Source organism: Chrysemys picta, chromosome 5 (assembly GCF_011386835.1).
Source record: "Chrysemys picta bellii isolate R12L10 chromosome 5, ASM1138683v2, whole genome shotgun sequence".
Taxonomy (NCBI): Eukaryota; Metazoa; Chordata; order Testudines; family Emydidae; genus Chrysemys; species Chrysemys picta.
Window position 1 is genome coordinate 93851644 of NC_088795.1, and position 21328 is coordinate 93872971.

A 21328-nucleotide genomic window follows, 5' to 3' on the forward strand; every position below is an offset into this window, starting at 1 on the left:
AGTGGGGAGTGTTGCATGGTTAACATCACTTTTTACAATCCTTGTATATAACTAAGAAGGAAGATCCAGTGTCAAGTGATTAAATGAGTTGAGGGGACACAATTAGAGGGATAGGAAAATTATTCAATGGAATGTGGATAGAGTACACCAAAGGGCTATGAAGAGTTTGTGCAGTTTAGTAACAAACTGTGGACTACAAATCAGATATTAGGAGTGTAACGTATGGAAGGTAGAGTCCAGCATCATAAACCCTTTCCATAGTTGGAAGACAGTACAACAGTTCTAAGTCACCATTTTAACCACAAATAAAGTGTTGAGGGCAGCCTAAATGAGCTGAGTTTTTGGTGTGATGCAGAAATTATGAATGATTTATCACACTTTTGTATAGTGCTGGAGAAAAGCTGGAGTATATAGGATTTTTACATATACCGATGTCAGAAACAAGGTTAAAAAGGTGGCATTATAAGGGAACTTGCAAATACCTGGGGCTCCTGTATTCAATGACTGAAGACTTTGTAACAGAATACCCCCACCATGCAGCAGAATTGTGATCCAGAGCACCCACTTTCATTTTTTAAAATTAAGTTTCCAGTTTTATGGTTCAAAATAATCTCTAAAATGTTGACTGGATGTGAATTTATTCCCTGCAACGGCAAAGAGCCTGAAACAGCTCTGAGAGATGTGAACTGCCCCAGTCATGGTACTCAGAGCACTCTGGCTATAATGGCTGTGCTGTGATGGAATTTGGCATTTTTCACCAGATACCACCCAATTCAGTCTTTTTGCTCCAGAATGAGTATTTTCAAATGAGCTATCGTTGTGAGTGTGTTTAGTTGTGGGTGGGATGAGAATGAAGGGTATTAACTGGATATCAGTAAATTAACTTTGCTGCAGAATTTGGTCTTTTACTATACATATTTTATTAGAAAGGATTGTTTGGTACAAGAAGCAAAGATACAAATTAATGTACTTTCTGGGTTTATAAATGTTAGCTCCTGGCCAGTCATCTCTTGGTGCATAAGATTCCATACATTTAGAATTCTAATGTAATTTGGACCTGGTTAAATAAAAAGATATTGGCTTCCACAACTTGGAAATATCTTTTGCCAACCTGAACTATTCAAGGAAGTTCACTAGCTACAGTTTTACTGCCAATTCAACAGTGAAAATTAAGGGCACACTATGTATTGAAGAATATAAGAACATAAGAATGGCCTTACTGGGTCAGACCAAAGGTCCATCTAGCCCAGTATCCTGTCTTCTCACAGTGGCCAGTGCCAGGTGCCCCAGAGGGAATGAACAGAACAGGTAGTCAAGTGATCCATCTAGTGGCCCTCATTCCCAGCTTCTGGCAAACAGAGGCTAGGGACACTATCCCTGCCCATCCTAGGTAATAGCTATTGACGGACCTATCCTCCATGAATTTATCTAGTTCTTTTTTGAACCCTGTTGTGGTCTTGCCTTCACATCCTCTGGCAAGGAGTTCCACAGGTTGACTGTGCTTTGTGTGAAGAAATACTTCCTTTTATTTGTTTTAAACCTGGTGCCTATTAATTTAATTTGGTGACCCCTAGTTCTTGTGTTACTTTTTCTACACCAATCATGATTTTATAGACCTCAATCATATCTCCCCTGAGCCATCTCTTTTCCAAGCTGAAAAAGTTTTATTAATCTGGCCTCATACGGAAGCCATTCCATACCCTAATCATTTTTGTTGCCCTTTTCTGAACCTTTTCCAATTCCAATATATCTTTTCTGAGATGGGGTGACCACATCTGCACACAGTATTCAAAATGTGGGCGTACCATGGATTTATATAGAGGTAACATAAGAACATTACATAAGAACAGCCATAATGGGTCAAACCAAAGGTCCATCTATTCCAGTATCCTGTCTGCCCACAGTGGCCAATGCCAGGTACCCCAGAGCAAGTGAACCTAACAGGTAATGATCAAGTGATCTCTGTCCTGCCATTCATCTCCACCCTCTGACAGAGGCTAGGGACACCATTCCTTATCCATCCTGGCTAATAGCCATTAATGGACTTGGCCTCCATGAATTTATCCAGTTCTCTTTTAAACGCCGTTATAATCCTAGCCTTCACAACCTCCTCAGGCAAGGAGTTCCACAAGTTGAGTGTGCGCTGTGTGAAGAAATACTTTCTTTTATTTGTTTTAAACCTGCTGCCCATTAATTTCATTTTGTGGCCCCTAGTTCTTGTATTATGGGAACAAGTAAATAACTTTTCCTTATTTACTTTCTCCACATCACTCATGATTTTATATACCTCTATCATATCCTCACTTAGTCTCCTCTTTTCCAAGCTGAAAAGTCCTAGCCTCTTAAATCTCTCCTCAAATGGGACCCGTTTCAAACCCCTAATCATTTTAGTTGCCCTTCTCTGAACCTTTTCTAATGCCAGTATATCTTTTTTGAGATGAGGAGACATCATCTGTACGCAGTATTCAAGATGTGGGCATACCTTAGATTTATATAAGGGCAATAAGATACTCTGTCTTATTCTCTATCCCGTTTTTAATGATTCCTAACATCCTGTTATTGATGATATACATGATATTTTTGATCTTATTATCTATCCCTTTCTTAATTATTCCCAGCATTCCATTTGCTTTTTTGACTACCACTGCACATTGAGTGGATGTTTTCAGAGAATTATCCACAATGACTCCAAAAAATTTTTCTTGAGTGGTAACAGCTAATTTAGACCCCATCATTTTATATTTATAGTTGGGATTATGCTTTCCAATGTGCATTACTTTGCATTTATCAACATTAAATTTCATCTGCTATTTTGTTGCCCAGTCACCCAGTTTTGAGAGATCCTTGTGTAGCTCTTTGCAGTCTGCCTGGGTCTTAACTATCTTCAGTAATTTTGTATCATCTGCAAATTTTGCCACCTCACCTTTTTCCAGATCATTTATCTGGATCTGCACATGCATGTGCACAATTCAGGCTAGATAAATATCTGAATCCAGTTTCATGGGATCTGAAAGGACAATGTATAAGATCAAAATCAGAGGCCTTCATATTTAATAGAAGACTAATTTCAATCTTCTGTACTAAAACCACAGATGAACAGAACTGGGGCCAAATATGTAACCAATTAGACTCAACACATTAATTAAGAGAGCCAATAAGCAATAGGACTAGTTACTGAGCCACTGAAATCTAAAGTTAATTTTTAAGAAAGTAAACTATTAACAATCCCCAATTTAAAAAAACTGATTTTCAGAGTTTGGCAACTTCATACACTTCTAGAATGCTCTCTAGAGAGTTGAAACTTTCAAACAAATAGGTTTTATAGAAAAATGATCCACAAGAAAAGTGCTTTGTGGTAAGAATATTTATATTTTTCCATTTTTTACACTTTTATTAACACTTACAAAAACATTCAAACACAGAAAAATTAAATAACTTTGGAAGCAGAATTCAAGTCTTTCTGCCTACATACATATGACAATTCCGATGTTGGCACAAAAAATAATCCACATTCATAAAACCCTTACTACTATATCAAACATAAGTTAAGTAAATCATAGGCACTAGTTTATCAAATCCATATTTCCACACTTCCGCAATATATCTGAATCTCTAAACACAGAAAGATCTAGGATTTCCTGATATTGAGAAACTGGTACTGCACAAAGGCTTCCTAGTAAACAGATTGTTTCTCTCTTCGGGAAATTATTAGCTATATTTCTGTGGGAGTAGAACAGCAGATAAAAGGATGCTTATGTAACTTAAGCACAACATACCTTCAACCAGTGATGAAGGTAATTGCTGGAATTTAAAAAAATAAATAATGTACACAATACTCTGATGCAGCCTTTATTTAAAAAATTAACCTGAATATCTTCAGAAAATTCAGATGATTTTCAAAACTAAAAAAAGTCAATTCAATATTTTCATAATAAAAATCACCAATTAAAATCCCTTCTCTTTTACTGAAGACTGCAGCATTGCTTTGTAACATTTTAAACAAATGTTTGGGCTTTGTTAGTGAGGCTGGATAGTTTTGATCCAATCTTCTGTTTCTTATAGTAGTTACCAGAGATACCACTAACTGAAATACGTTTTCTATGCCAGCAAATGACTGAAGGCTAGATCAGTAGCATGTACTGGTCGAATAGTGCACGGTAGCTCTTTTATAACCCCTGCTGCAGTTTTCCTACTGAATTACAGTATATTTGATGCCCTGACTTCAGAGAGCAGTCACACTTGAGAGAGCTTAGTCACCATGGTATGAAGTCTTTTCATTATTGATACAAATTGTGCTTGCAGCTGCTTGAGTAGTCCTAGTTGCAGTCTAGTCCCTAAAACTTTCTATTTGGCTTTTCCCATCTCAAGTAGTGTTGCATGGCTTTTCATCCAGTAATGTTAACACTGGTCCAAAAGTCCAGAGTTCTCTGGAATTCCAGGATCAATTATCCTCTTAGTGGTGGGAGTCAAAATGCACTTACACTTCAAAGTGCTGGTAACTAATGGGATTAAAAGCTACCTACCATCCAATCCAGCGTAAAGCTTTTAGTGTTCTCCAGTCATTGTACAAAAGATACCATCATGTTAGCCATTGCTGCAAACGACGCATCCAGAAATCTTGTACTGAAAAAATTCTACACACAAAAAACAGTACTCCCTGTTTAACTGACCCTCCCAACACATTTTTAGTTTTAAACCTTTATATTACAAATCTTCCAAAATAGAACAGAAAAAGCAGTCTGTATGTTAATTGTAAGAAAGAATTTTTCCACTGAGTAAAATGTTAGCAAGATTGCTAATAAGAATAGGTGAAAACAATGTAAATGTCAATAGGTAAGTCTGAGAGCCACTAGAGGAATTTAATAGTTTGTAAACATATGTAGCAGATTTCATACTCTGTCACCAAACAAGGTAAGATACAGATATGTAAGGCAAAGTACATAGTTAAAACACTAACATGGGCAATATCATCTGCAAAAATATTTACAATTTAAAATAAACCAATCTAAGAAATGGATAAAAGTAAAAAGTAGGATACAGAAAACTTCCTCATACCATGAAACATTACTTAAATGAATATCATTTGGCATCAACAGTACAACTCATTTCCTTACAATTTGTATGTTACAAGTGCATAGTTGTCTTTCCTTCTCATTTACTATTAGCATATACAATTGTGTTCCAGGCTATAAGCATTGTGGTGTGATATTAGAACAAATGGTTACTACTAGCTGCTCTTTCCTTTTTAAGGAAACCTGCTATAAAAAAAGGTTTCCTTAAATAGTTAGCAGTGTGCTAAAAGTGTGGTAGTATAGCAAAGGCCATCTTTCCTGAGCCAGGAACTATAAGGTTTAGAAAGATTGTACAACTGATACTAAGCCCTTTTGGCAATCAAAATATAAGAGCACATAAAATTGATGTGTCAAACAAACAAAAAGGATGCAACCTACACCATCTGAATGTGTGTATGTCTGCTACACCCAAACCTTTAATGATAAAACAATGCCATGACTATTATTTACCAACTCTAGGATACCTCCAGAGAGAACTGCTGGATTCTTTCTGAAGGATATATGTACCACTTTTTCCAACCAGAACTTTCTACAATTGTTTTAAGTGGGTGTTTCATTAGCACTGTAGTGATCCGCAATCAGAACTTTGGCTCTGATAACATGCTAATGTTTAAATAGTACATATTTACCAATGAATCATTCCGCTGAATTAGATGCCTGAATATGAAGTTTTGAACAATTGGAGTTTGCTATTTTACTTGCTGTTTTTCAAGATGGGCATTTCTTTGGCATTTGTTAGGTTTTTTTTGTCCAAACATTGGCCATTGTCATAAATGCTCAAATTGATACAATTTTTAGCAAGCAAGAAAAAAAACAAAAAACCCTAGAAATGACAGCAATTCCATGTAAAAGATTGTATGATCACCAAATATATGATGTTAAATGTCATTAAAGTGCTGCTTTAAAATCTCTGCCAGTTTGTGCTAATTAAAGACAGAGGTCTGGGATTTTACAAATCCTGAAAGTCACATCTGAACAGTCTGCATATCAAGCTGTCTTTTAGCTTGGTGAAGGAGTGTCCATTAACCAGTGAACTTTGCATTTTTAAGCTTTGCAGTTCAGTAGCAGCCATCTTTCCAACTCTCGTCTTTTATGTTGCCATAGCTTTTAGGAGCTGGTAATGATCTAAAATAAAATGAGATTTATTTCAGTTTGGTTTGCACTTAATTTGTTCAAGCTGCAAATCATTAACATACGTGAATTTAACATAAGTAAATTATTTTTTCTTGAAAACTAAACTATATGCTTTAACCATTTTGTTTCAGAAGCATCACTGTATTACATTGCACTTAAAAAAATAAATACTAAGTTCAAGGTTTAACATTTTATATTTTGACAACTTATGTTTTTAATAAAGTGTTTAGTCATATGTAAATGGTTAAATGTAGAGGACTTCATAAAACTACACATTGCAGAACTATGAATCCGATCTGATGACATGCATTTGTTTTACAGTAAAGCAGGCAAATCCTTATTGATGAAAGGACAACTCCATCCATTTTGTTCAGCCCAGTAATACAAAATTTCAAAAAAAAAAATCACCTTCTCGCCATAAAAACACTAAAATAATTGTAAAGTTTAGATAAAATAAACATTTGATTTGGTAATGGGGAAGGACATCTTGCTGTAAAGTGAGATCAGTTATACGATAGTGATTGAACCATTAAGAAGAGACTTCTAAGACTAGTATTAAGAGTTTGCAATCAGAAATAAGGCAGCCTTTTATTACATTTTAAGATTGTTAAATAAATAAAAAAGACAGACTAACACTGTCTGACACTGCACTTTCATTGTACCCAGTGGCAGAAATGAATTTTCAGTATGACAGCTACAGTTAAATTATTTTCTAACGCGTATGTGAGGAGACTTGTGCACCTTGACGACAGATTTTAGAAATAAGCAAAAACAGCTGAGGTGTGTTCCTCTTCCTAAATATCTAAATCACTACAGGTTTCAGAATGGTAGCCGTGCTAGTCTGTATCAGCAAAAACAACGAGGAGTCCTTGTGGCACCTTAGAGACTAAGAACTCTAGCCCACGAAAGCTTATGCCCAAATAAATTTGTTAGTCTCTAAGGTGCCACAAGGACTCCTTGTCGTTTTTAAATCACTACAGTATTTCACTTAAGGCAGTGTGGCCTGTTGGGGAGGACAATGGACTTACAAGTCGAGATCTCAGTTCTTGTTCCAATTCTGCCACTGACCTTTGTGAAAACTTGGGCAATTACTTCCTCTTGGTACCTCAGGTTTCCGCTGTTTGTATAGCACTTTGAGATGATTTAAGAAAGGCTCCATAAAAGAGCCAAGTATTAATAAAATCTGCATAGCTTGCCCATTCCTTTTAAGGCTCGACATTTGATAACTTGGAACTGAATACAAGTCTCTGAACACATTATTGTTTCTATTCAAACATTTAGCTAAGATTGGCATCTGAACTTACATAATAGTAAACAGAACTTCTTACCTGTTTTTTTATTCTACTGTGAATAAGGACTGAACTACTTTATGAGCATCATTATGGACATCTTAATGTATTTCACATGATTTATGTGAATTGTTTAACAAATCAAAATTTTTTGTTTAGCAGTATGCACCAAAAGATTTATCTTTTAAACTTGAACACTGCTTTTGAATTTGTCTTTTGCTTCTTTACTCATTTCTTAAAGTAACTGTCTAGTGCATGCACCTTTAATGTGTGGGTCTGTCTGTGGGGATAAATACTCACTTTTAAAATTAAAGAACTTTAGTTCTACACTACATTCAATAATACAATCCAAGTATACTATCAACTTTACATCTGATACAAGCTCTTTTTGCAGGGGTGGAAGGAAGTATCATTTATTTTGACAGGAGAATGGACTGTGCAGATTTTAATACAGTAGGCCTGGGTTATCTTTATATGTTCCTATTCTTTTTTAAAGTTAATAGTTACTCTAGTTTTCTGTGGTAATGTACAAGGTACAAAAGAAGTGTTAAGGAAAGTGTTAGTTCTGAATACAGAACTTAAAATCCCCCCTCAGATTACTCACCTGCGAACAGGCTGTGCAAGTTTGCTGCGAGGCACTGGTATGCCCCCAGCAGAAGGGGCACTAGGTCTGGGCAAGCCACTCCTCACCCCCGTTGTCCCTGCTGGTCTGGTAAGAGTAGTACTGTTGATACTGCTGGCAGGGCTTGGAGAGCCTGAATTCTGAGCTGCAAGAGGTCCTGGTGAAGAACTGCTGTGTGTCAGTTGTGTAGCTTCTGGAGGAGCAGCAGCAGAACCAGGTCCATGGTTACTAAATGCTTTCAGTGGCTGTCGGAGAGCCAGAGGTGATGGTGCTGCAGGGGGCCGGAATTTACTTGGAGAAGGTACTGAAAAATGACATACACAAAACAATCAATCACTTTCACTAGAAGTAATGTTGAGTTATGGCTATGAGTGACCGTTTAATAAAAGGGAATGAAAATTTTCACATGGAAAAGGTAAATGCAACAAAATAGTACATGTACTGGAATGTAGCCAATAAAACAGCATGGAGAAGGGGAGGTCAGATAACCTGCTAGTATCAAGTAATTTCTGCAATTTTTAGAAATTGTAGAACTATAGAAATGTAGCCTTGGACAGGGCCTCAAGAGGTCATCTAGTTCAGTGGTTCTTAACCAGGGGTCCAGGGCCCACAGGGGGGCCACGAGCAAGTTTCAGGGGGTCCACCAAGCAGGGCCGGCATTAGACTTGCTGGGGTCCAGGGCAGAAAGCCAAAGCCCCACCACCTGAGGCTGAAGCCTGAGCAACTTAGCTTCACAGGGCCCCCTGTGGCCTGGGACGCCGGGCAATTGCCCTGCTTGCTATCCCTTAACGCTGGCCCTGGCTTTTATATGGAGAAAAACAGTTGTCATGGCACAGACAGGTCGTGGAATTTTTATAGCACGTTGGGGGGGGGGGGGGGGGGGAGAATCAGAAAGAAAAAAAGGTTGAGAACCCCTGGATCTAGTTCATCTCCTCATGCTGAGGCAGCATTAAGTAGATATAGACCATCCATGACAGATGCTTGTCTAACCTGTTCTTAAAATGCTAGAAGGATGGGCATTCCAAACCTTCCTCAGGTAACTGTTCCAGTGCTTTACTATCCTTATACTTAGAGAATTTTTTCTAATATCCAACCTACATTTTCCTTCTTGCAACCTAAGCCAATTAATACTTCTTCCTTCATTTGGCATGGAGAACATATTTGAAGACTTGTCCTCCCTCAGTCTTCTCTTCTTTAGACTAAATATGACCAATTCTTTCAAGCTGTCCTCATCGGTTAGGTTTTCCAAACCTCAATTTTTGTTGCTGTCCTCTGGATTCTCCTCCAATTAGTTCACATCTTTCTTAAAGTATGGTGCCCAAAAGTGGACAGAGTGCCAAGTAAAGCAGAACAATTATCACTTGTGTCTTACAAATGACACTTTTGTTAATACAGTCCAGAATGACACTTTGGGGGGAGGGGGAACATCATACTGTTGACTCATTCAATTTGTGATCCACTATCCTTTTCTGCAGTACTGCTGCCTAGTGAGTTATTTAAATTCTTCATTTGTGCATTTGATTTTTCCTTCCTAAGTGTAGTACTTAAAGATCTTGACATCCCAGGCCTGTAACTCCATTCACCTTGCGTTAACAGTTTATATTTTGGATTCATGAACAAGACTGTTCTCTATATCAATCATGGTAAATACCAAGAAAGATTTTGTACCTATGTTAGGTTACTTTTGCAAGAGTATTCTGTTCAAAACAATATTTGAAATAGAAGCATCTGTCAAGAATAAATTTAGGACAACTCACAGTTGCTTCAGATTCGTATAAATGGAAGAGTTGCACTCCTCAGTGAGAAAGTTTTAAAAAGGCACATTGCTAAATGGAAGTTCTGAAGACACGAGGTTGCTGTACTATCGCTGAAGGTTAGTTACACCTGCATTTCTAATTCTGTATACTGATTTTGATGCAATGAGACTTTGCTAAGAAAAAAATCTAAGGATCCTAAAGGTTACTCTTGAGCCTCGCCTCTTAACTCAGTCCGTTAATCACAGGTTAAGACCAAGCATAATGATTTGATAATGTTAAAGTCTGAGCTACCATAAACATAAGAACATGAGCCTAAAAGTGAATATACTAGAGCATTTAGTTAAAATACAGATAGAAAACTATGACTAACAGCCTTCCTCCCAACAAGATATTTATCAAACTTTTCCTGGGAAAATCTTCAAGCCAAGGAAGTCCCATTTGCAGTTTGTTTCACTTAACCATTTAGACATGCAATACTTTTATGCCTTATTTCTCTTGGTGTTCAAGAAGCTTCATAAAGTTTACACACAGTGGCTTGGTCTAAACTTAAACTCATGTTCTCATAGTGACGTTAGTGAAGGGTATGAAAACACCCAAACCCAGACTGACAAAACCTCCAGTGCAGGAACAGCTAGGCCAGCAGAAGAGTGCTTCTGTCAACATAGCTAACAACGTTGGGAGGTGGCGTTCCTTCGGTCAGTAGCCTATACTAAGGGGCTATGCCAGCATAGCTGTAGTGTAGACAGTATTAACATCTGTTAACTTGCTTTTCTGATGCGTGTTAAAAGGGAGTATTCTCCCTGAAACTTCTAGTATAATGGGAGTTACCCTAACAGGAGTTCCCTTGTGCATCGTATGACACTAAATAGTATGTTGCTGACATTTTAGACATTTAGCAATAATTTTTTGTCATCTGTCTTATCTATAGAAAGATACTAACTAAAGAATATTGAAATTACCAGTGTCACTGATGCATGTAAATCATTCTTAGTAGTGCATTAGTGTGCCACCAGTACAATACATCTTAAACTTTATTCTCCAAATAAAATATTAAAAGCCATTAATAGAACAGTCTTATTTAGCCTTAATATTGTTAAAAAAAGTAAAACAGAATATTTGAACCAAATTATTTCCTTGAGATCTTGATAGAATTCCACTAGCCTTAAAACTAGCTTATCACCTTTTTAAAGTGGATTCAGTGATAAGGTAGACACAGGAAATTAGATTAAATTTATTCAGAAAAATACAATAGTAAAATTAGTGTTCAACAAATGACTATAGCTATCGTGAATTTGGTGTTCAACAAGTGAATATACTATACCAATTTGTCATCATTTCTATCTGCTGGAGGTCACAATCATGGTTGGCTCCCCATTGTGATAGATGCAATACAAACTTGAAGGAGATAGTTCCTACCCTACAGAGTTTATTAATCTCTCTTTAAGGCAATACTTGACAATTCAAACAAAGAAGGTAAAGCAGAGGGAGGGAACGACTAGAATAAAAATAGGGGCATAGGGTTGAAAATTAGTTAGATACACAATTAGTAGGTTGCAAGTTGCTGTTCATGAACTATATTTAATACAGGAGTAATTGTGGCACCTTAGAGACTAACAAATTTATTAGAGCATAAGCTTTCGTGGGCTACAACCCACTTCTTCGGATGACAGACCTGCTGGTGGCTATCTTAAAACACAAAAACTTCAAAAACAGACTCCAACAAGAGACTGCTGAGCTGGAATTGATATGCAAACTAGACACAATCAACTCAGGATTAAATAAGGACTGGGAATGGCTGAGCCATTACAAACATTGAATCTATCTTCCCTTGTAAGTATTCTCACACTTGCTTCTTATCTTGATTATCACTTCAAAAGTTTTTTTTTCCTCTTACTTAACTGGCCTCTCAGAGTTGGTAAGACAACTCCCACCTGTTCATGCTCTCTGTATGTGTGTATATATATCTCCTCAATATATGTTTCACTCTATATGCATCCGAAGAAGTGGGTTGTAGCCCACGAAAGCTTATGCTCTAATAAATTTGTTAGTCTCTAAGGTGCCACAAGTACTCCTGTTCTTTTTGAGGATACAGACTAACACAGCTGCTACCCTGAAACCTATATTTAATACAGTATTAAAGGCACACAAAAATATGATCTCCATATTTCCACTGGCCTCCAGACTGGCCATTTTCCATAGACGACATAGCAGAAGTGGGTCTTGAGGAGGGATCTGAAGCAGCAAATAGTGGCTCTCTTGATCAGGAAGGGATAGCAGGGAATAAAGCAGGGGCGGGCAAACTTTTTGGGCTGAGGGCTGCATCAGGTTTTGGAAATTGTATGGAGGGCCGGTTAGGGGAGGGGGTTGTGGCCCGGCCCCCACCTCCTATCTGCCCCCACCCTCCCAGGACCCCTGCCCCATCCACACTCCTCCGCTCCCTATCCTATTAACTGCCCATGGACCCCTGCCGCCCCATCCAACCCCTCCTCTCATTCCTGATGGTCCGCCCCAGGACCCCTGCCCCATTCATAGATTCTAGGGCTGGAAGGGACCTCGAGAGGTCATTGAGTCCAGTCCCCTTCCCTCATGGCAGGACCAAATACTGTTTAGACCATTTAACCTGCTCTTAAATATCTCCAGAAATGGAGATTCTACAACCTCCCTAGGCAGTTTATTCCAGTGTTTAATCACCCCTTCTCCCTGTCCCCTGACTGCCCCTGGAACCCCTGACCTTGACTGCCCCCTGCTGCCCCCTCCTTACTGACTGCCCCCCTGGTACCCCTGCCCCCATTCAACCCCCTATTCCCCCCCCGACCACCCGCCCCCATCCACACTCCCGCCCCTGACCACCACCCCAAACTCCCATGCCCTCTATCCAACCCCCCCTGCTCCGTGCTCCCTTACCACGCTGCCTGGAGCACCGGGTAAGGCCAGGCTCTGCAGCTGCGCTGCCCCAGGAGCTCACAGCCCCGCTGCCCAGAGCATTGCGCCGGTGGCAGAGCGAGCGAGCTGAGGCTGCGGGGGAAGGGGGACAGCAGGGGAGGGGCCAGGGGCGAGCCTCCCGGGCCAGGAGCTCGGGGGCCGGGCAGGACGGTCCCACAGGCAGAATGTGGCCCGCAGGCCATAGTTTGCCCACCCTTGGAATAAAGCATGAAGCTGCTTATGCAAGAAGTTGACAAACAAGTGGTGGAGGCAAGAATAATTAGACATGGACAATGCAATAAGCTACACGAGCAGATAAACAGAGAAGGGGCTACATCATGTACAGCCTTAAAGGCAAGGAACAGATTATAACTGATCACTGGAGAAGAAGAAACCAGAAGGGGGATTCAAAGGGAAAAAAAGAGTATGCTGTGGACAGAATGAGTTGACAGGAAGATTATTTTAGCAGCAACATTCTACATGGACCCAAGTAGAGGCACAAATCTGGAGGATTAGGCTTTAACTAATAAAAACAGTGACAAGTTTTTAAAAGTGCTTATACACAAATGTTAGAAGTCTAAATAATAAGATGGGTGAACTAAAGTGCCTCGTGATAAAGAAGGATATTGATATAATAGGCATCACAGAAACCTGGTGGACTGAGGACAATCAATGGGACACAATCATTCCGGGGTACAAAATATATCGGAAGGACAGAACAGGTCGTGTGTGTGGGGTGGGGTGGGGGGTGGAGTGGCACTATATGTGAAAGAAAATGTAGAATCAAATGAAGTAAAAATCCTCAGTGAATCCACATGTTCCACAGAATCTCTATGGATAGTAATTTCATGCTCTAATAAGAATATAACATTAGGGATCTATTAGCGACCACCTGACCAGGACAGTGATAGTGACTATGAAATGCTAAGGGAAATTAGGCTATTAAAATTAAGAACTCAATAATATTGGGGGATTTCAATTATCCCCATATTGACTGGGTACATGTCACGTCAGGACGAAATGCAGAGACAAAATTTCTCGATACTTTAAATGACTGCTTCATGGAGCAGCTGGTACGGGAACCCACAAGGGGAGAGACAACTCTAGATTTAGTCCGGAGTGGAGCGCAGGAGCTGGTCCAAGAGGTAACAACAACAGGACCGCTTGGAAATAGTGACCATAATATAACAACATTTAACATCCCTGTTGTGGGAAGAACATCTCAACAGCCCAACACTGTGGCATTTAATTTCAAAAAGGGGAACTATGCAAAAATGAGGGGATTAGTTAAACAGAAATTAAAAGGTACAATGACTAAAGGGAAATCCCTGCAAGCTGCCTGGGCGCTTTTTAAAGACACCATAAAAGAGGCCCAACTTCAATGTATACCCCAAATTAAGAAACACGGTAAAAAAAAACTAAAAAAGAGCCACCGTGTCTTAACCATGTAAAAGAAGCAGTGAGCGATAAAAAGACTGCCTTTAAAAAGTGGAAGTCAAATCCTAGCAAGGTAAATAGAAAGGAACATAAACACTGCCAAATTAAGTGTAAAAATGTAATAAGAAAAGCCAAAGAGGAGTTTGAAGAACTGCTAGCCAAAAACTCAAAAGGTAATAAAATGTTTTTTAAGTACATGAGAAGCAGGAAGCCTGCTAAACAACCAGTGGGGCCCCTCGATGATAGAGATAGAAAAAGAGCGCTTAAAGATGATAAAGTCATTGCGGAGAAACTAAATGAATTCTTTGCTTCAGTCTTCATGGCTGAAGATGTTAGGGAGATTCCCAAACCTGAGCCGGCTTTTGTAGGTGACAAATCTGAGGAACTGTCACAGATTGTAGTGTCACTAGAGGAGGTTTTGGAATTAATTGATAAACTTAACATTAAGAAGTCACCAGGACCAGATGGCATTCACCCAAAAGTTCTGAAAGAACTCGAATGTGAAATTGTGGAACTATTAACTAGGGTTTGTAACCTGTCCTTTAAATCGGCTTCTGTACCCAACGACTGGAAGATAGCTAATATAACGCCAATATTTAAAAAGGACTCTAGAGGTGATCCTGGCAATTACAGACCAGTAAGTCTAACGTCGGTACTGGGCAAATTAGTCGAAACAAAAGTAAAGAATAAAATTGTCAGACACATAGAAGAACATAAATTGTTGGGCAAAAGTCAACATGGTTTCTCTAAAGGGAAATCATGTCTTACTAATCTATTAGAGTTCTTTGAAGGGGTCAACAAACATGTGGACAAGGGGGATCCAGTGGACATAGTGTACTTAAGATTTCCAGAAAGCCTTTGACAAGGTTCCTCACCAAAGGCTCTTACGTAAATTAAGTTGTCATGGGATAAAAGGGAAGGTCCTTTCATGGATTGAGAACTGGTTAAAAGACAGGGAACAAAGGGTAGGAATTAATGGTAAATTCTCAGAATGGAGAGGGGTAACTAGTGGTGTTCCCTAAGGGTCAGTCCTAGGACCAATCGTATTCAACTTATTCATAAATGATCTGGAGAAAGGGGTAAAAAGTGAGGTGACTAAGTTTGCAGATGATACTAAACTGCTCAAGATAGTTAAGACCAAAGCAGACTGTGAAGAACTTCAAAAAGATCTCACAAAACTAAGTGATTGGGCAACAAAATGGCAAATGAAATTTAATGCGGATAAATGTAAAGTAATGCACATTGGAAAAAATAACCCCAACTCTACATACAATATGATGGGGGCTAATTTAGCTACAACAAATCAGGAAAAAGATCTTGGAGTCATAGTGGATAGTTCTCTGAAGATGTCCACGCAGTGTGCAGAGGTGGTCAAAAAAGCAAACAGGATGTTAGGAATCATTAAAAAGGGGATGGAGAATAAGACGGAGAATATATTATTGCCCTTATATAAATCGATGGTACGCCCACATCTTGAATACCGCATACAGATGTGGTCTCCTCATCTCAAAAAAGATATACTGGCACTAGAAAAGGTTCAGAGAAGGGCAACTAAAATGATTAGGGGTTTGGAGAGGGTCCCATATGAGGAGAGATTAAAGAGGCTAGGACTTTTCAGCTTAGAAAAGAGGAGACTAAGGGGGGATATGAGAGGTATATAAAATTATGAGTGATGTGGAGAAAGTAGATAAAGAAAAGTTATTTACTTATTCCTATAATACAAGAACTAGTGGTCACCAAATGACATTAATAGGCAGCAGGTTTAAAACAAATAAAAGGTAGTTCTTCTTCACACAGCGCACAGTCAACGTGTGGAATGCCTTACCTGAGGAGGTTGTAAAGGCTAGGACTATAACAGCGTTTAAAAGAGAACTGGATAAATTCATGGAGGTTAAGTCCATTAGTGGCTATTAGCCACGATGGATAAGGAATGGTGTCCTTAGACTCTGTTTGTCAGAGGGTGGAGATGGAAGGCAGGAGAGAGATCACTTGATCATTACCTCTTAGGTTCACTCCCTCTGTGGCTCCTGGCATTGGCCACTGTCAGTAGACAGGATACTGGGCTAGATGGACCTTTGGTCTGACCCAGTACAGCCGTTCTTATGTTTTTAAAGATGAAATACTGCTAGTAACTTAAGGGTGTTACTGAAATTGCAAAAGGTCTAAGTCATGCAATAGTTTAAACACAAAACTTTCCTACAATCTTTGATAGATCTCATCTAGGTGTAGAACATGTATATGACATCACAGTCACCACCTTGACTACACGGTTTTAAGCCAGCCAAGGATCATTGCTCTTACATCACACTAAATGGCCTTTAGTTTTGCTCTGTTATGATGTTTGAGATACTCTCCTGCAGGCACAAAGGGAAGAGGGTTTCTAGGCAAAATATGGGACTTGTAAAGTAGTAACATTCTTAAGAATATGACATAATTAGAGATCGTTTGCAAGTTTCCAGTAGAGATATGCAGCCAATAAAATAATGTAAACCTCCCAATTCCCCAAAGTCAGTTTTCTTCTGAACTACAATATTATGAATAGGGTTCCAGTCAGAGCTATGAATTCATAAAATACTTCAGTCACCACAGCACCACACTGTCCAGTTATTTTTAACAATTGTATTTGTTTTGAGAGCAAAGGTTCTTAACAAGGCAAAATACTTTGTTTAAATCATTCATTCTTTGATTAACTCCAAACCACAGCCAGCATGACATAATTATTGGCAGATGGCCTAATAGTTCTGTTCTATGTAGCAAAAGTACTTTGCCTAGAGAACACTTTTGAACAATGTTTAATAAAAGTCCATTTGGCATCTTTAGACTAGAAAGGAGACTTACCTGTAAGCAGAGTTCCCTGAAGACAGAAGAACAAAGGAGTAAACTCGTGGATTAATTAATAAGACTTGCTTGTTGTACAATGGTGGGGCATATACAATTCAAGTGCTATATATACACACACCACTAACACAAGCAGTTGAATTAAACAAAATGAGAAAGAGTGTTTGAAAACTCTACTTACATATAAGTAACTTCAATCCTTTAAAAAGATATGATTAGAAATTCTAGCTACAGCACAAGGATGAAGCCACTCCAGTCTGAGCGTAAGGAGACATGCTTTTAATTCCCGTTCTGCCACAGACTTTTTGTATGACATTAGATAAGTCATTTGGTTTGGGATTCAGTTTCTCCTTCTGTAAAATGGGGATAATTGCCTATCTCACTGGGATATTGTGAGGGTAAAATTGTCTAAGTCATGCTGAAGTCAGATGAAAGACACTCAGTGTTATATACACTACAGAAAATTGAATCTAGTCCATAGAGGCAAAAATCAACATACCATAAGAATTTGATGGGAGGAGATTCTGATCAGTATGAAAGAACAGAGTGTGGTCACCTGGTTAGAATAGGAACAGTAAGGAATCTGGGTTCTGGCTATCACTGGCTTGCTATGTGATCTTGAACAAGTTGTATAAACTACTTCAGTTTAACTGTTAAATACAATTTCTTGGCTATTTCACAGGGGTGTTGGTTTTATTCTGTATAACGCACTGAGATCATCCTTGCACAAAGAGATATTACAGTTGTGTTATGCACTTTGAAATACCAGTAGCAGTAAAAATATTTCCAGAACAGATTGTCCTTTTAAGACCTTTGAAGTACAGAAAATCAGAAAAGTGATAAAAAGTGTTTTACTGTTAGTAAATGTTTAGAGAAACAAAAAATAAGCTCACTGTTGTAATGATTGCTCTGTTCTGATATTTACATGACAATGATTTATACATCTATTAAAACTTCCTAAACAGTTATTAAAATAAGTGACATTCTGGGATGAGGAAGTTACTCATCTTGTGCAATAACGATGGTTCTTCGAGATGTCTCTCCCTATGGGTGCTCCACTCTAGGTGTATCTGTGCCCCTGCACTTCTAAACAGAGATTTTAGGTAGCAGTTCAGCCCGCACATGCACTGTCCCTCCCTCATGGTCTGTCTCGAGGCTATCTATTGCTGTAGTCTCAGGTGACAGTCCCAAGGGGGTTTCTGTGACCCAACCTGTCACAAAGGGTCCCTGAAGAGGGACTGGGAAGGGAGGTGGGAGTGAGGGAGGAATGTGAATTGAATGGCGTAACCCTTCAAAATAATCTCCAAGACCCATCTGTCGGAGGTGATATTCTTCCAACTGTTGTGAAAGAGGGCCAAGTGACTTCTGAAGGGATGTGACAGGTGCATAGAAAGCAGCTGATACTGCAAGGAATAACTGTTTGGACCCTCAACCAAACTGTCAGAAGTGCTCAGCAGAGGAGAGGTGAAGGGACACAGATTGGGGTGCTGACTGCTTCCACTTTTGTACTCTGGGCCTTTTGCGCTACGATTCAAAATAGCACTGTGAGGGTGGTACTGAAGAGGTTGTGACCTGTGATGTACTTGAGAGCTGTATCTTCTCTTTTGTCCCGCAGTGTAGGTTCTCAGGGAGTGTAATGTGGCCCAGGAATCCTTCAGGGTGTGGAGAGTGGAGTCTGTCTGTCCGCCAAGAGCTTGGACCCTTCAAATGGGAGATCTTCCACCATTGACTGCAGCTCTTTGGGCAACCCTGAAAGGTGTAACCAGGAAGACAACCTTATTATCACCGCCTTAGAGACCAAGCGGGCTGCTGTATCGGCCACGTCCAGTATCTGTATCACAGTTCTAGCTACTAAATGGCCCTCTCTGACAAGGGCCTGAAACTGCTCCTTTTGTGCCTCTGACAGATGTTCCACAAACTCATTGCGTTTTCCATCATTAATAAAACCATATTTGGTCTTGACAGCTTGGTAGTTTGTGACTCTAAGCTGCAATGTCACCAACGAATACGCCTTCCTCCCAAAAAGATCTAGCTTCTTCCAATCCCAATTGAATGGGGTCGACTTGGCATGATGTTGTTTGCTGTGTGCATTAACCGCATCCACTACAATCGAGTTGGGTTGTGGATGTTGAAACAAAGCCTGCCTTTTGGGGAGGTATGTAGTACTTCTTGTTGGCTCTCTTGCAGGTTGATGCGATGGAGGCTGGTGTCTGGCCAGATGACTTTGGCAGGATCTAGAATCACCTCATTAATTGGGAGGGCAACTTTGGACAAGGAGACAGTATGGAGAATATCCATACTGTGATGCATGTCGGTTATCTCCTGCAGGGGAATTTGCAGCTCATCTGCCATTCTCTTGGTAAGATCCTGAAAGTTCTTAAAATCATCACCTAGTGATGGAGGGGGAGGCATTACAGACTCATCTGGGAAAGATGAGGAGAAGTTTGCGGGGGGCAGAGGGGAGGCTTCCCCTTTGAGCCTTTTTTTCCTGGTCTTCAAAAGTTTCCTCCACCTCTGGCTCAGGAGCTCTGGACAGTGATGCTATAGGGGACCATCTGGTGAACTCTCTCTGAGAGACACTGTATGCCCTCAATACGTAGGTTGTGTACATCACAAAAGGATCCCAATAAGGCCATTAGGGAGGTAAGGGCATGGGTGGTGGGGGTGCCCAAGGAAGTCCATACCATGATTGCAGGTCAGCTTGAAGGAACTGGGGAGGTCCCTTGTATTGTGACAGCAGGCCACAGCGAGAGGCCATGAAAATGACATCCTCTGGGTGCCATAGTGGCCGATCATGCTGGGGAACCCCTCTGGCTGGTCAATGGCTTGGAGCCCTTTTTGTCGAGCTCGAGCCTTTACAGGGGGGAGTCTGCGGGTTTTTTCATAACTTTACCCTTTTTAAGTAGAAGGCTCTGGGGATGAGCCAGGGTTGGCACCGGAGTCCCCTCTTGGCTGAAGTGCCTTTTTCATAAGGAGGAGTTTTCACTTCAGCTCCCAGTTTTTACGAAACCTTGCCTTTAGCTGCTGGCAGAGGGAGCACTTCTGAGGGAAATGGGACTACCTCGGACACAGTGAGAGTGTGTGTCTGTAACTGGAATCAACTCCTTGCAGGAAAGGCACCTCTTCAAGTTAGGAGAGCTGGGCATTTTCTCTAACTGTGAAAAATACAGAAGAGATGTTCTTTTTCTTCCTATTTTTTTTTTTAACTGAAAGTAGTTAGAATGATTTCTAAACACCCTGAGGGAAGAAAGGGGAGGATCCTCCAAAAAAGGGTAAAAACAAACTAAAGATCCCTTTCTTTTTTTTAAAGCAATGGGGTAATGAAACACTAACTATTAAGAACAAAAGAACCCAAAACAACTACTACTTATGCAGATAAGGAAGGGACAACTGCTCCCTCAGTTTGAGGCCAAAGGAAGGAACTGAGGGGTTCCCTCATGCAGCCTTGAAGCAGACCATGAGGGAGGGACCCAGCGCACGTGTGGGCTGAATGGACACTGCTACCTAAAATCTCTGACCAGAGGCGCAGCGGCGCAGTTACAAATACAGTGAAGTACCTATAGGGACACTACTTGAAAAAAAAAAAAAAATCTATAGATCAAAATGGAAGATAGTTTTGATCTCTTTTCATGAAGATCCTAGAATGCTAAAACAGCAAAACAAACTTTAGAGTGTTTTAAACTTCGGGCTTTAGAATTTTATTTTTGATAGTCTAATTAAAAGAAACCACTTCAAACCCCAAGCAAGAGAAGCTACTAAATTCCTCTACAGGTTCCAACATTTCCAGATTGATAAGTATTCTGTCCAGTTCTCTCTAGAAAATCTGGGAAGTATCCAGAATTAGGACTAGAAGGAAATGGCTAGCCAGAAAGACTGCATTAAAATTTTTTGTTCAGGAAACATTGGTAGTTTTATTCCAATCCAGGTGACTGACTAAAGAGGTCTCGCAAAAAAAGAGTTCAGTTCTTTAGTTATCCTCAAGATTGAGTGAAATTCCTGATATTGCTAGGCAGGGCCGGCTCTAGGCACCAGCAAAACAAGCTGGTGCTTGGGGCGGCACATTTTTAGGGGCGGCATGGCCAGCGCCAGAATGCCGCCCCTAAAAATGTGCCCCGGCCACCCTAGCTCACCTCCGCTGCTGCTGCCGCGGCGCGTGAAACAGCTGATTCGTGCGCCACTACTCGCCCTCCCTCCCAGGCTCTCAAGCGAATCAGCTGTTTCGCGTGCCGCGGCGGCTCGGGGTCTCCCCCTCCCTCC

General features: G+C 40.1%; 1 protein-coding gene across 3 annotated transcripts in view; it reads right to left on the reverse strand.

Annotated features, from left to right (window-relative positions):
- Positions 1-3349: 3349 nt before the first annotated feature.
- The window catches only part of SLAIN2 (SLAIN motif family member 2), a 59489-nt gene continuing 41510 nt past the window's right edge, over positions 3350-21328 (reverse strand). For all 3 annotated transcript variants that reach the window (XM_042841871.2, XM_005299058.5, XM_005299057.5), the window contains 2 exons: positions 8100-8421; positions 3350-6197 (listed from right to left, as the gene is read on the reverse strand). In XM_042841871.2, the coding sequence (XP_042697805.1) occupies positions 6131-6197; positions 8100-8421 (389 nt within the window). In that variant the 3' untranslated portion in view covers positions 3350-6130. The remainder of the gene's footprint in view (positions 6198-8099; positions 8422-21328) is intronic.